The sequence below is a fragment of the Varroa destructor genome, unplaced genomic scaffold (genome assembly GCF_002443255.2).
Source record: "Varroa destructor unplaced genomic scaffold, Vdes_3.0 BEIS01000002.1, whole genome shotgun sequence".
NCBI lineage: Eukaryota > Metazoa > Arthropoda > Arachnida > Mesostigmata > Varroidae > Varroa > Varroa destructor.
In genome coordinates, this window is record NW_019211455.1 from 13747573 (window position 1) to 13762552 (window position 14980).

Sequence of the window (14980 nt, forward strand, 5' to 3'; positions counted from 1 at the left end):
AAATGGAAATTCATTTTTATAAAATAAAAATATTTAATGAAAGTTCTGCATTATTAGGGAAGCAGGCAAAGTGAAGGACCTGATCACATTTTTCATATATGGGATTGCTTTGTATACTGATTCGTCACAATTTTTTTTTCAAGGAATTATTCAGGGAACATTATTAGCCAGTTTAAAATCCGCTAGATTTGAACTTACCCATCCTTGCCCCAGTAAAGGGGCTCTGTCAAAAAACAGTGCGCGGCACAAACTCAAAATGAACCCACAATACACCGGTGAATTTGTTATCTAAGGAAGCTGGTGTATCTCGTACTAGATAATTTTTTGAATCCACAGATATTTAGTGCACATTTATATACATGTGCGAGTCTGGCATCACGAAGAACCTTGGAAAAATATTGTCTTGACTTCCATATACAGCCAATATAAATACTCCGTATATTCTCCTCCTTAATATTACCCGAATACCGACAGGTTACAATTTTATCTGTATTAGAGGATTAGTAGCAAATAGATCGGACCATCTAGCTTTACGTTAATGGTCCACGAGTAATACTTCAGATACAATGTGACCTATATATATATGTGTGTGTCAACTTATGTAAAAGCTAACTTGGCGTATTAACGAACTTTGCGCGGATTGAAGACTGAGCGCGAGGTTAACATTTCGCCTATTATAAAATAGCGTTTCCAGGAAATAGACGAATCGTCAGTGTGTTACCGTTTAGTGTTCACGTAAATATAGTTGCAGTTGCCGCGTTGCCCCTGGTCATTTTCACATTAACATAACATTTGAGGATTTCAGATTAGAGATTACAGATATGTAGAATACGGTGAAATCTATCTTAGGATCAAAGTTGACTTACTTCATTCAGTCCCATTCTTGCCCCCCCCATTCGGTAGGATCACCTGCCAGGTTAGGCGTCAGTGTTTCTTGCTTGCACTGACATGTATTCATAAAGGGCGCATTAATATCTAAGCCCTGTTTCGAGCAATCGACGATTCATAATTTATCTATAATCACTATTTACCGTTGTCGGTAAATGGAATTTGTATTAAGTGGATGATCTTTACTTGAGTCCAGTTCTCGCTTGACGCATCTTGGCTCGTGAAGACGCTCATCATCCCCGTCATATTTTATAGCAGCGTGTCATCAATTTCGTTTCCTACGACCGCATAGGATTAAATACACTGTTCGTCCTGGCACCTGGTACCCAGTATCTTATCTATTTTTAGCGAATTTCGTGTATAGTAACATGTAGAAGGGGCAAAGCCCGGCAATGGCTAGGGCGCTGATTATCCATTGCAATGGTATTGTCTCAGTTTCTTAGCAATATACATGTATTATTTAGAACAAATGTAGTTTCATTTCAGTTTCTCAGGTTTTAAGGAGTTAACGAGACTGTGGAAAAAAAAATACATGTATGTACTCAGCCATATATTCTAGCTGTGAATATAGGGTAGTATACTTCGGTCATATAGGACAGCAAAGCTTGGGTGAACCTTTATCTGCTGCCGTAATATACGACAGGTTCCAAGGCAAACCTGCTTGGAGAGACCGAATCGACCTTAAAAGAGCCGTCTGACTGCGATGCACACTTGTACACGCGATGTGATCAACAGAGTTAAACGACTACAACAGAGCACGCGATGCTATTTCAGCTAGTCAAGCAACGTTGGACGTAGCGACGTTGGATTGTTTGGCTTCTTCAATCTATTAAGAAAGTCGTGAGACGCGTGCTCGGCAACATGAAACTTAGCTTATATTCCAGTCGAAATTTGTTGATGATGATAAAAGATAAGTTATCTGCGTGTTGTAGACACAAAGTCTCAAAACTTGAGCTGCCAGACATGTCTGCAAAGTTACTTCTTTATCCAGCTGCTTCCGACTTTCAATCGCGTCGAGCACCGAGTAGACTTGTTGTTTTTCTTACACAAAAGCCTTCACCCAGTTGAATGAACACTTATCCAATAATGTTTGGCCCTATATAAGAGTACACATACTATTAGCGTATCTGTTTCACTTTTTTCAATTTAAAAATTTTTACCCATCTCGTAATCTACTATTACATGGGAACAGCAAAGAAGTGCCGTCGTAGGCGGTAGGGTCTCTTGTTAAAACGCGTTTACCTCATTTTGGTATTAGCCATTTTTCGATCCCTATATCGAAGCGTCGAAGACTGCAAATCTGTGTCAGCGAACCTCTATAGGTGTTCCTTGCTACAGGCCAGGTCAGATTGTGTTTTCTGGGAGGGATCACAACTGTGCTTTCAAGCTAGAGCCACTAAGCGCAAGGAACAGGCAAATTTGTCAACGAGCAAGGAGCTAGCTCAAATCAGACAAAAATGGTGGATATTACATAGTTACATTTATATGTATATGTTATGGCTGCTGGAATTGTGCGCTTACCGACTTTGACGCGAGAACAGCAGGGAGAAAAATTTATCCAGAATAACGACGATCAGTTGGAACGTTGCCATCCATATAGTTAGGGGATTAACTATATGGGCGATTACCAAATGACCAGCTGAGAATATACTCATGGACTATTAGTCTATAAAATCATTGTGATACTGCTAGCATCATACAAATCCATCTCGTCTAAAAGCGAAACAAAGTAAGCGCTGTATAAAGAGTCGTCCCTGAAGGGGGCTGAACGGCTTCTTTCGCGTACCGTCAAGTCAACTATTACAAATATAAATTCAATAGATAAGTTGACCAATTGTTATGCTAAAAAAAGCTCGTCCAAAAGCGTAGGATGATCGGGTTAGCTTTCTCTTTAAAACTTCCTACATTGTTCAATACCTGTTAACCTGCACAACGTACGGTCTCGAAGGAACCAGTTGGTCTTTCTATTGACGCATATGTCAACAGTGAGTTACTTCCCCTCTTCATAGTTCAGCGCCGCTGTGTCAGCTTGGCCGGTGCACGAAAAATCCATCGGCGAGTCCTGGCGACGTGGCTTTCTGTCCCTTGGGCTGCGCTGATCTGCTCTGCTATTATATTTCCCTAAACCTGCCGCTAAGAAACCGGTAAAACAACTTAAAAGCCGATGATGATGATGTCTATAATGACAACATCATAATCACAATCATCAATATTATTACCAGGGTTCCAGTTTTCTATTCCACCATTTCATGAGTCGCCTGCCATCAGTGCCATAAATAGTAGCACTGCTTTCCACGTGTGTGCAGCTGTAGTACACACACAATATATATGATATCTACCAGTAAAACGGTAGGAACTGAGAGGCAAAGAAAGAAAGCCCGTCCGTCGGCGGGCGAGCGAACAGACGGTTTGGGGTTCGCTGGGGGGGGGGGAGGGGGGGATCCGCAAGATTTAGGTAGTAACCCACAAGGCACGTGGCATTCAATAGCGAGACAACGATGCACAGCCAGCAAGGGATGAGACGAAGAAACAAGCCAACTCGCGCATCGCTAAATGTAAGATGACGACGAATGGTAGCTAGCCGTCTGGATGCCTATTTCCGCTGCCAACAATCAGCCAAGTAACGAAGACAAGAGACAACGAACAACTCACGGATAGACAGACAGACCCGCTTCGTACTAGCAACATCTTCATTGCCGCCGGCGGCATCGGCGCGTCCGCGTGATTGGAGCGAACAGTCGGAGGAACACGCCAGCTGGAGTAACACCTGCCGCATTCATTGCACACCGTCAATGATGACCTGCGTTTTGAGCTACCACCGTCGGCCGACACCACCGCCGTACCGTCACCAGCTTGGGTCAGTGGTCGACGCGGAACAACGGAAGAATGGGACATCCATTTGGCGGCAACAGCCGCAGTTGGCATCATAAAAAAAGAGTGTTTTTCATGTTTCACGTCCGGCTTTACTTTTGCCTTAAGCTTTGGGCATTGTTTCAGTCGGCTGGCTCTTTCCAACACAAAACAAACAATGTTTACGCTCGGATTCGAACCAAAACCACCTCATATGATCCTAACTTTGTCACACTAGCACGTTACCCACTCCGCAAACACGGGGAGACACCGTTGAAGTTCAGCCCCTACATATCTCAGCACCAACATCGTATCGATTTGGCCGGGCTAAACGTAGTCGCGCCAATCTGTACTATGTAATGAACCTGTAAGATAGATATCAGTAGTAGTAGTAGTAGTAGTAGTAGTAGTAGTAGTAGTAGTAGTAGTAGCAGTAGTAGTAGTAGCAGCAGCAGCAGCAGCAGCAGGACCCACACGGGTACAGTTAAAGCTGGTGAGCGGCCAAAAACCGGTTGGTAGGACAAGCAAGTGAAGACGAAGTGGATGAGAACGAAAATGGTTTATGGGGACGGGTGGAGCGATACGTAGATGAGTATAGCCAGCATAGAGTGAGTATGTCTTAAGCTAAGAGTTGTCGTCAAGCCACAAATGGAGCTGCGTGACTCCGTGCTTCCTTTCCCTTACAAGAAAAACTCTTCTATCTCGGTCTTTTCCATCATGGACAGACGTGTGTTGCTTCATCCCGGATCATGTGCTGGCTTTCTATTAAACTCGCTAGTCTACTAAACTTACGTAGGCCATTCCTCAGTCCGGGAAACACGAACAGCGAAATACAAAGATCTAAAATCTTCAAACCGGCCAGCCAGCCAACCCGTAGAACAGATCTGGACGCAAATCATTGATTCACGCTAGTTTTATTAGAGGACAAAAAATTTGCTGGATTGAAATTTCATATAAAAATAGGTAAAGAAAAGACAAATGAAAAAAGAAATTCGACGGAAAGAGGAAGATGATAATTTGCGAGAGGAGAAATCACAACGATAACGTAATTCCTATCAAATTTCAAGCAAAATTTGAAGACTGTTTGCATTGAACGCCTTCGTGTGTGCGTGACTATGCTAAAACAGGGGCACGTCATCTATATATCCTATACTAGATGAGAACAAACAAATACTTAATGTAAAATCATCTTTTTATAGCATCGTACATATTGTTAATAAATATATCACTATCATTGTTGTAGTAGAGTAGGTCAGAGCTAGCTGCAAAAATGGCACGTATAAAAAAACTTTCAGACCAGATGCAGAACATACACTACGGACAATGCTTTAAGAAGCCATACACATAGAACACGGACATTTTCGACGGTTCTATTGCTTAGCTCTGAAAACACAAAGATACCAAAAATTCTAGACGTCGGAAATAAAGAACGGCCTATTTTTACGTGTAGACGCGAAAATAGCGAACGGCTATAGCTGTATAGCGCACAACATGTGAGTGACGCGGCTGAGTTAAAATTTTCGAGCCTTAAGTGCGCAAAGTATCAGTGTTGTGGCACAATTCTGTAAGAAGGTCTTGTAAGGTTTGTTTACTAAATGCAGCTGCCTACAATGTTTATAAAAAAAAAAAAAAGTTTATATTTCTGTTGCGTTTTTACGTTGGCCGCAAAACGTTGACAAGTTATTCACTGTTTTTTCTTTTTTCGGTCGAATTATGTGGATAGCATCTATTGTCACGATGTGTCCAATGGCAATAATTATGTTTCTGTCTCGTAATTTTAGTGTATGTGTGCCACCCCGAATTTCGTCTGAAATGCCGACAATTTTTTTCTGATCAATTCGACCGTTTGGCGGCTGTTGTTGGGAATTCCGCCGTAGTCAGCGTCGTTGCTGATAGAATAAGATCTGTTTTTTTATCGCTGCTAATGAGAGAAAATATAGTATATAATAATACTAATAATGAAGCGAACCATGACTGGAAGCAAATAATAAAGTCACATGTCTAGAATAAAAGCACACAATAAGGTATATTTGGTTTCTTCTGAAGGTGTAGCGAACCTTAATCGCTACTTGCAGAAACTATTGTTGACACTGTATTGCTTCAATTCAATATGCTTGACCACGGTGACGTCTGCAAATCGATCGCACCTGCGTCTATTCATTACGGGGCAACCAATTGGACCAGGTTCACCCGTGCCCTCCAGCTGCAAGTGCCTCATCAATCCACGTTACCCCTTTAGGCCCAAAAAGCCGAAACGTCGCTTTCGTGCAGTTATCAGGATCAGCTTGTTCGTCGCTCGTTGTTATCCTGTCGTATTCTGGGCGTCGCACCGCCGAAAACTGAGCTCGCGGTATCTCAACCATCCTTCACATGGGTGCCACTGTTATGTCATCACTGACGTCGTTGCAAGTGCAACTCCGACATGTCTAGTAGTGACAATGCAGCTCAACCTCATTACGGGACCCCCACCGTGACACCCCTAACGGCAGTAAAACTTTGCGATAATGTATTGCAAGTACATAGGGTTGCATTTATTTTCCGTTCGGTATTGTTTTGCGTTATTTTCTTTCCTGTATTTTTTGTCAGGGCAGGTGGGGGGTGTTGGTTATGAGACTCACAGCTATTGCAGTTGTCATAGCGAACCCAGCGGCAGCAAACGGATTGTCGTCATCAGAAGGTCGTGTAGGAGTCGCCGGTTGTCCGTTAGCAGGAACAGACGAATAATTAGAGATGACGCTGAAAGCCGATTGGCTCTGCTGATTTTGTGTGGATAGATGTGAATAGGTATAAAAGTATAAAAGAAGACACTTGTTGGATGTCAGAGGGATGCCACCAACAATATCGAAGGTGGACAGTGGCGCATCGAATCGCACAGGCTGCCAAAATAACCTAAAAGCTAAGCAAAAAAAAGCCAGTAAAAATTTGGAAACTTAGAAACCTAAACTGCTGCGAAGGCAGTAGCGGGAAGCAAAGACAGGTTTGCAAAGGCAGTAGCTATTAAAGTGTCAAACACCTAGGTAATAATATGATTCGCAGAATCGCAACGCCGGCAGCGAATCAGTCAAGACCAACTGCAGAGATAACGAGAGTATCGGTAGGGTAGTGAGTCTGCATCGTCCATCGTAGATCTCTACAAAAAGCTGTCCTATGTGTAGACGGCGTTATTTGTAGGCCTTTCGGTTAGAACTTTTCGCTCTGACCTATTCTGCCCACAGTACAGCACCTCGCGACATTGTAAGTGTTAGGCGGCATAGACGGTTGTGTATATAAAATGTTGTACACATTGGTTATTATTGGAGAACGTTAGTGGTATCAGCGGAATTGTACACGATAAAATAGTAAGTTGCGAGATATACGTGAAGATAAGTTCCAGATATTTAGTGCTAGTTTGTGTAATGCCTGTGCTTAAGTCAGGCGTGAAGCGAAGTAAGTTTGACGCCATATTAGATGTTCGCTTTTCTAAGGGATGTCGACGTGCATTAGCTAAGACTCGCGTATAGATGGTAAATAAGTTTGGGTATACTTCTGTCAATCAACAGTAAAGAGATATTTTTTGTGTTTCTTGACTTTCCTCTTTGACGCTAAGTTGCGTCTATACGCCATCAATAAACAGAAGCACACGAAGAGCTATTCATAGACAGGTTTTAATAGTGGTCGAAGGAGAGCCGTTGATGACGAAAACTGCCGAAGTAATCATGGTACAAATGTCCATGTTACTGTCAGGGTTATAATTGTGTTATGCTAATAGTACAAAAATAGAGATTCATAAAATGTTTTTCTGCGAACTTGAAGCACAACCGGAACCATTTTGCCTGCGTTGTCCGTGAATCGCATGATACGATACGATACGATACGATACTACAGAGCTACCGATAGAAATATCGCTACTGTTTACGCAGCTACTAGCGCCGCCGTAAAAACAAGTAATATCAAATCCGAATAATTTCCTACTATAAGCATTCGTAAAAGATGCCAGCTCGGGTACTTTAGGTTTGAGAGCTTGACAGAACCATATCGCGCCGATATCGCTAGAATTCTCAGTGAAAATACGACGGGTGCTATGCCTCGGCGGCAGCGGCTTAGATGGCCAAGTATACGAGACGGTAAAATATTAAATTAGCGTCAAATACTGTCGAAACGCTAAAGCTATCGCGTTGTTGGGATTAGGCCAACACGCTGAAAACTCCGATAAATCAACTGTTAAATGCAAGTTCTTCGTTACCAACGTATCACGTCCGCACGCGGCAACGTAACTGCCTCACTTGATAGCAAGAACGTATCTCTCGCATGACAAAATCGCTAAAAAGTCTTTCCCAATCTCTCTATTCGTCATTGTTTTGCTCTGCATCTGCGCGTTTATATAGCGTCTCGAAAGCTGCATTTCGACACAACGCAATGATGGTCGGATAGCAGTTGTTACCCTTATGAACAAGAGTTCGTCGTGCATGTTTGCCATTGACTCCGTTGTTATCGTTTTCTCTTATTACCATGGCGACAATATACGATTAAGTCATTCCTTTTGTACAACAATAGAGTATATATACATACATATATATAGAAGCTCCGATAGTACTGTATGTTTAGTTAATTAATCGAATCAAAGTTTCCCGCATGGTACACAATGCGAGTTATAGCTAGACGTGACAATGATGACCAATATAAATTAAGCCCAGAAATAGTTGTTATAACAGCTTTTGCTGTGGCGGACGGAGTAACTTTTTGCATGTGAGTAACAAGTTTATAGCAAACAAGTGAAGCGTCATTGCACCATTATTATGATGATCGAGCATCGTAATGCCTCGGGCTTTGTGTAGGCTATATTAAATATTATTTCGCAGAGTTTACGCTAGCGACGATTAGTCCGGAACGGAAATCGTCGTCGGTGACGCACCGCACAGTTGAGTGAAGCCGAAATGACCATAGGTTTTATGTGTATTGAACTTGCTCGCCAGGCTAGCACATCCATGTTTGAGATAGGATAGTAGGAAATCCCCCACAATGTCGCCTGCGCTGATATACTCACGGCCATATCTGTTTTTCTATTATTATACATATATCAAGTACATAATTCTCATGTGTGAAAGGACCTGCTCCTGGACGAGCGGCTATTCGGGAAGGTTATTCGGTAGAAAGCAATTAATGCGTGACCGATTAAAAGCGTAGGGCGCGACCTATTCTCGCCGCTACAGGTTCACACCAATTCAAACTTCCGCAACGTTTCTTTCCTTCGGTTTAGAGTGTATACATCTACATGGAAGTGTCCTAGTTGAGTATAGCATCAAGCGGCTGGCAGGAAACGAAATGTGTTTGCGCGCCGTTTTAAATCTAGGCTAGCTCACTGAGTCTTCCTAGGTTTAGTTAACGTTGTAGCAGTATACGTGTTGTTCGCTTCATGATTTACGATGACGACATGTTGATGGTTTGAGCTAAGAATCTGCTGTTGGCGCTATCTTATTACACTTCTCACATGGAATGGGCATACTGTCTCGACAAGAAAGATGACGTATGATCTTTTTTACTTTTCTATTCTAAAACGGCTAATATACCTCAAGCTTAAAAGCTCAGTGTACGTTCCTCTGGAATACGTGTGCGTGTGCTTGCAACTCATAGAGTGACTATGGTTTGTAGAAAATAGATTTAAGATTTAGTAAACAACCGATTCATTGCAAAAACGTTCGTTAGATATTCCACTTAGAACGACCCACAATGTTCCGCCACAATCGGATCCGATCAGTCCATCCCTATTAGCTCGGCCGTACCCCTCTGGTTCTAATTAATTCATTATTTATATAACGCACCTGTAACAAATTTTAAATTTAGCCACTACTTATTCTACACAGCGCTCGCTATTCTTCAGTCTTCCGCACTTTTTATAATACGATTCTTCCGGCCGCAAAGGGAAAAGTTATCACCACCACAACATTCCGTTTCCCTAACTGCCGCCATCGCATAGTCTGCATGAGATGCTCTAATAGAACTTTTCGACCGTTAGCGTATTGTGGCGGCGCCACTGTTGCTATTGGCTCCGGCGAAGACAAAAACCCCGCCGATGAACCAAAATAGAAGTGTGGCCAAACAAAGAGTGGGCTGGACACCCACAAACCGTTCGCCCGCTTGCCCGTCCGCCCAATAATTTGTCGCTTGACAGAAACCAACAATCAGCACACCAGTTGCCGGTGCCTTATTCTGGCGAAGTCGTTGTGATCCAGGGAATTGCTAGCGGCATGTCACGCTTCGTTGCATTCGGTGTTTTTAGAATCGGCAACAACAGTCACGGCGGCAGCAGGAACATCAACCAACGTCACCTGTAACACAGGCAGTTGGAGGAGCTACGGTGGTTACCGGCCACAATGACCGTCCTGTCGGAATGATCCTCAAGGTCGGCCCATATGCAAACGAGAGAAAGTACAATTTGTGTGCCGTCACCCCTTGGATATCCCGGACTCAACCATCTATTTTGTGGCGTCTGGCTGACCACCCAAATCTGACCATTAATTGCCACAGCAACGGCAACGTCATGCACATCAAGACCAGCACCCATCACAATCAACCTGCACCACGATGCTTCGTTCGAAAGCGCCGTACAGCGGCGGGTCGAGCGCCGTGCAGCGGCGGGTCGAGCGCCGTGCAGCGGCGGGTCGAGCGCCGTCAAGATGAACCGCAAGCGTAATGACGACAATAAGCTGCTGCTGTCGCCGCCTGCCAGAAGGTGAACTGGCGGAGCCCCCGACAACTAAGCACTAAATACCAGTTACGGATGGTAGTCGCGAACGACGAATGGGTGAAGGCGGCAGCTGTGAGGATAAAGAAGAATTCGCCAACCGACGATGCTGGTTCTGCTGTCGATAATGATGGTGGTGGTAGTGATTCTGATGACGATGAAGGCAATAAACAGTCACAATAACGGTGGTGACTTCCATAATCGAGTAGCAGGACGTAGCTATGCTCAAGCTCTTAGCGCAGATAGGATCCAGGCCGTCAAAGGTTAGTTGCTTGACTGATCTGTCATCTGGCTGACCGCCCACTTGCTTATTGACTGACGAAATGCTCCAATTATTCCGTTGTCACCGCGTTACGTTGATTCCTGTAGCTCTAGCAGATACAGCGAACCAATAAGGTACTCACCGCCTGCGATATCATAGTCGGCAACAGTAGACAACAAAAAAGAAGAAAACTAAATAGCAGTATCATTCATGTTGCTCGTCAATACTCGCGACCACAGAAACCGTAACAATATTCACGGTTACTACATTCTAGAGTAAAGGTATATCCCTTAAAATGCTTCTGTCAGTGTTGCTATTTCAGCCCTCTGTCCCATACCGCACCACACCGATAAGGTAATTCGCTACGCCTAACCATAGCTATTCCGTGGTTCGAAGGACGTTTGTTCGGAACTCGCTCAGAAAATTATCAGGCTGGCATATAGATAGTCAACCCTTGCGATCGGAGGCGCGCGCACGGTAACATACAAGAACGCCACTGTACGACTTAGGCGATTCCAAAGATTGTCAGACCTCGTTCGCATTTTTGTTCGTATTTGTTTTGTGTGCTTACAAGACTAATTATCTCTTAGCAGTTACGACGACTATTCTCTGCTTTGAAGGCCGACCAACTGGCGACCGACCCGCTCTCAACAGCAGGGTGCTGGCGCAATAGCGGAGCATTAGGTCGCGATTTGGGATACTTCTCTAAATTTCCCTATTTATTTTTAGTTTTTTTTTCATCATTATAAAGGAGAAAAAAGCTGCTTTGTGATTTGTTTAGTAATAGCGCTGCCGCTTTATAACGCGGTGAATAAACGTCTTTTCGGTTCCTAATCAAAGGCCTACGAGTTTCGCGGTCGTCCAAGGCAAAATGGCTGTTAGTCGAAGCGATCGATGCATAACGAGATGTTGCGGGTGCGATAAACGGTGCCCGATAAGTGTTCGTGGCGATGGTAAATAATGTGACTTAAAAATTTTGTTGTTAACTCTTGGAAAAGGTAATTCTTACGCGGAGTTACATGTAGGTCTAGAACCATGCAGAACTTAAGTGAGTCTTGTTAAAGCGCGGATACTCAACCAATATTCATCTAAGCTCTATGCTGTTCCTATCCTTCTGATCTAAGTATACTGTTGTCGTTATGATGTATTAGGTATGTGTTTGCCAACTACGCTTGGCAACGTGTGAAGCTACATAGGCTGGAAGGTATACCAATATACGTTTGGAGCCTCCGTAGAAGACCCGATGAAGACGCAACTGTGAGTTCGTACTTCACTTAGTGTCTCCGGAGTATATTCTATACTGTCTCAAAAGCTAGCGCACTGATAGCTAGACGTCACGTGCAGATGATTGTTCGAATTGAAACAGATTGCCGTATTGCAATATGTGAAGCCTTCGTATTTGGCGACTGAATCAAAGTGGCTGATGGCGCTGCTTTTTAATCGCTTGTGTTATGTTTCAGTTCAGGTGTTTGCGTAACGTAATTTCACGGCGTCAACCCGCTATTAACCGGTCGCAAAACTCTAGAGATAATTATCCCAACAGCCGTTGAATTATTGGGGTATCTACTTTTGCTGTAGCACCGTTGCTAGTTATGAATCCCAGCAACAGAAGCAGCCGGGAAACAGCTACGCGCCAGCCTTCTCCGACTGACTGCGCTGTTAACACTGTAACAAAGTCTATACGCTACGCATAAGAATCGGTGACGATTAGCAGACGACGAGCGATGGGCTAATGAATACTTTACGTACAGAACGCCTTTGGAATCAGCACGTGCTTGCTGAGATGCAAACACCCACATGTTCATAATGTGAATTATAGCTTAACATTCTGTGTTTTTTTTTTTTTTTCATTATTCCTGCTGTGTTGTCGTTGCTACTGTCGATATAATTAATTCACATGACTGGCGCCTCTAGCACACTAACTAGCCGATACAGATAAGACAGACCGATGCCACGTGGTGGATACTTCGATTCACCCCTGCCAAAGTAGAAGCGGCAAAGGAATAAAATGAAATAAAAAAATGCAAGCCATCGGAGGCTCCGTTTCACGTTTCTTAGTGCCCCTGCCACTGTTGATGTTGCCATCGACGCTACGCTATATGTAGTTAGTCAGCTAAAAAATTTGCCGTTTACCCCGTTCCCCCGTCCCTTTGCAGCCGCGCCTTTTTAACTTACGTTGTCTGTGGCAAGTGCTGGCAGAACTTTGGGCTGCACGAGCTGACTTAGCAGTTGCAGCTTATAAGAAAAAATCTTCAAAGTTCTTAAGCGGACCACCGCACGCCGTTAGATCTGGCCGGAAGTTTATGATGTTGTTGTGTTATCGTAGCAGTTGCGTGAAAGAAAGGGAACTGACGTGGTGCTTTCGTCAGGAGCGGTATTAGTGGTAATGTCTAGGAACGAGTGGTGATGTTGTTCACAGAGGCACGATTCGCTGTGGCTACCGGTGGGGCTGGCGGAATGGACAGGGGATTAAGAGGCACTGGTTCTGTTGGCAGGAATGGCGTGCGTTCAATGAATCTAGGTCGATACAAACGCGCTTTTTCTATGGTTTAGGAGACCAGGTGACTATTAGCTCTTGACCCGGCGTTACTTCAGACTGGAAAAACACGTGGCAGTTACGTGTTTGTTTCGTGCGATATAGAGAATGACAAACGAGGCTGTAAGCAGGATCGTACAAAGCAGTCCCCACGCTCTGTCCTGTAACAGGGCCAATCAATAATGTGCGAGCTGGAATATAATTAGCTAGCAGAGTTCAACCCGTAAGCTTAAAAACAAATGCATAAGTACAACTGCATACAGTACGTGTAGGCTGAGCGGCGCGTCACAAGATATACTCGGGGGAATATCCCATAGATGTCCATATGTTTAGCCATGCTCCAAGGTAATTTTAGATAATCAAACAAACATTTCATGACAGAAATAAGGGAAATCACGACATTTGAATTTCAAAGCTACCTTGGAGCATTGCTAAAGCATGAGCCGCTAAGGTTGGCGACGAGAAATTTTAGGCCGTTTATAATGATAGTTCAGCATTGATGTCGCAATAATAATATTAAATACCAGGTATTAGGTATAGTTGACTTTTGACATACATGCACAGATTTATTGTACTCGGGTAAGAGCATGCCACATGAGATGTACAGCATCCGCGAATTTAAGCAATTCTCGTCTGAAGACAGCAACATCCGCTGTTTATGTTTCATTTGGTTTCATTCGAAGTAAAGGATAAGTACTGCCTCAGCAGTTCGACAATTTGCCCTGGACAGGAGCCGTAAGCCAGCCGATTCCTGTTTATGACAGAAACTAACGTGGAGCTCAGCGTTGAACGCCGTAATGCCACTCACCTAGGAACCGTCTGGACGTCTGATTAAGTCGACCTCTTACATTATAAGCCGACGCTATTGACAAGAACAAAAAACAACTTAATCAAATGGGATCCACTAGTGATTCTCTTCAGAGAAGGGTACTATTCAAGCAGCAATTTTTCGGACGAGAATCGCGTGTTCGGAAAACATAGCTCTCAATTAGCTTTCTTATATATATATAGTAATAATAATAATATAGATTTCTTTACTTAATGAACCATGTTTAAGTTAACATGTCACTTAATCTACTTAAAAAACAAGACCCAGATTATATAAAATTCATAATGTATAAGAATTCGTTCAATTAGAACCACTGTGTACCTACCAAGGACCTGGCACTAAATTGCATAAATACGTTTCCTGCTACGACTTTTAAAGGCCTGTTAATAGAGGGCGTAAGTTTACATATAATGACCTAAAGCCGACTAATTTTATCGTAAATACCTGAGCTCTTCCAGTTTTTTTAAACATCTATTTGACAAACGCGTCATAATCAAAATGCGCATATCAGAATATCCATATATTTGGTGATAAATGATTGACTGGCGTTTTCCCTACTGAAGTCACGTCTACGTACTTTCCTAATAGGTTTCACTACATAAGTCTGTTTGAGCTCCGAGTAACGATGTGCTAATGATTGTAACCCGGATTTACCTTGTCTTATTCAGAGCGAGCAGCACAAGCAATAGGGAAGACCTATTTCGACATTCAAGTAAAGCGATTGTCTAGGGTTCTAGAAACGCCCTTTGGCCCTTTGTTGAGTTTCCCCCTATCTTAGTTTTACCTTGACAGAAATTGTTACAAGCCTGTTTGCGTCTCTGACTCATCGCACGCTGATTTTGTTAGTGAGTGTTCGCCATGGGATTCGGAGCTATATCATTGAAACAACGTGGC

General features: G+C 43.3%; 1 protein-coding gene across 9 annotated transcripts in view; it reads right to left on the minus strand.

Annotated features, from left to right (window-relative positions):
* Positions 1-14980, minus strand: part of LOC111243619 (uncharacterized) — a 126507-nt gene that overhangs the window by 35938 nt on the left and 75589 nt on the right. The window contains exon 1 of one of the 9 annotated variants that reach the window (XM_022789423.2): positions 6357-6389. The exons of the other annotated variants lie outside the window; for them this stretch is intronic. Within the exon in view, the coding sequence (XP_022645158.1) occupies positions 6357-6374 (18 nt within the window). The 5' untranslated portion in view covers positions 6375-6389. Of the gene's footprint in view, positions 1-6356; positions 6390-14980 lie in introns of those variants that run through there. 9 annotated transcript variants of the gene reach the window in all.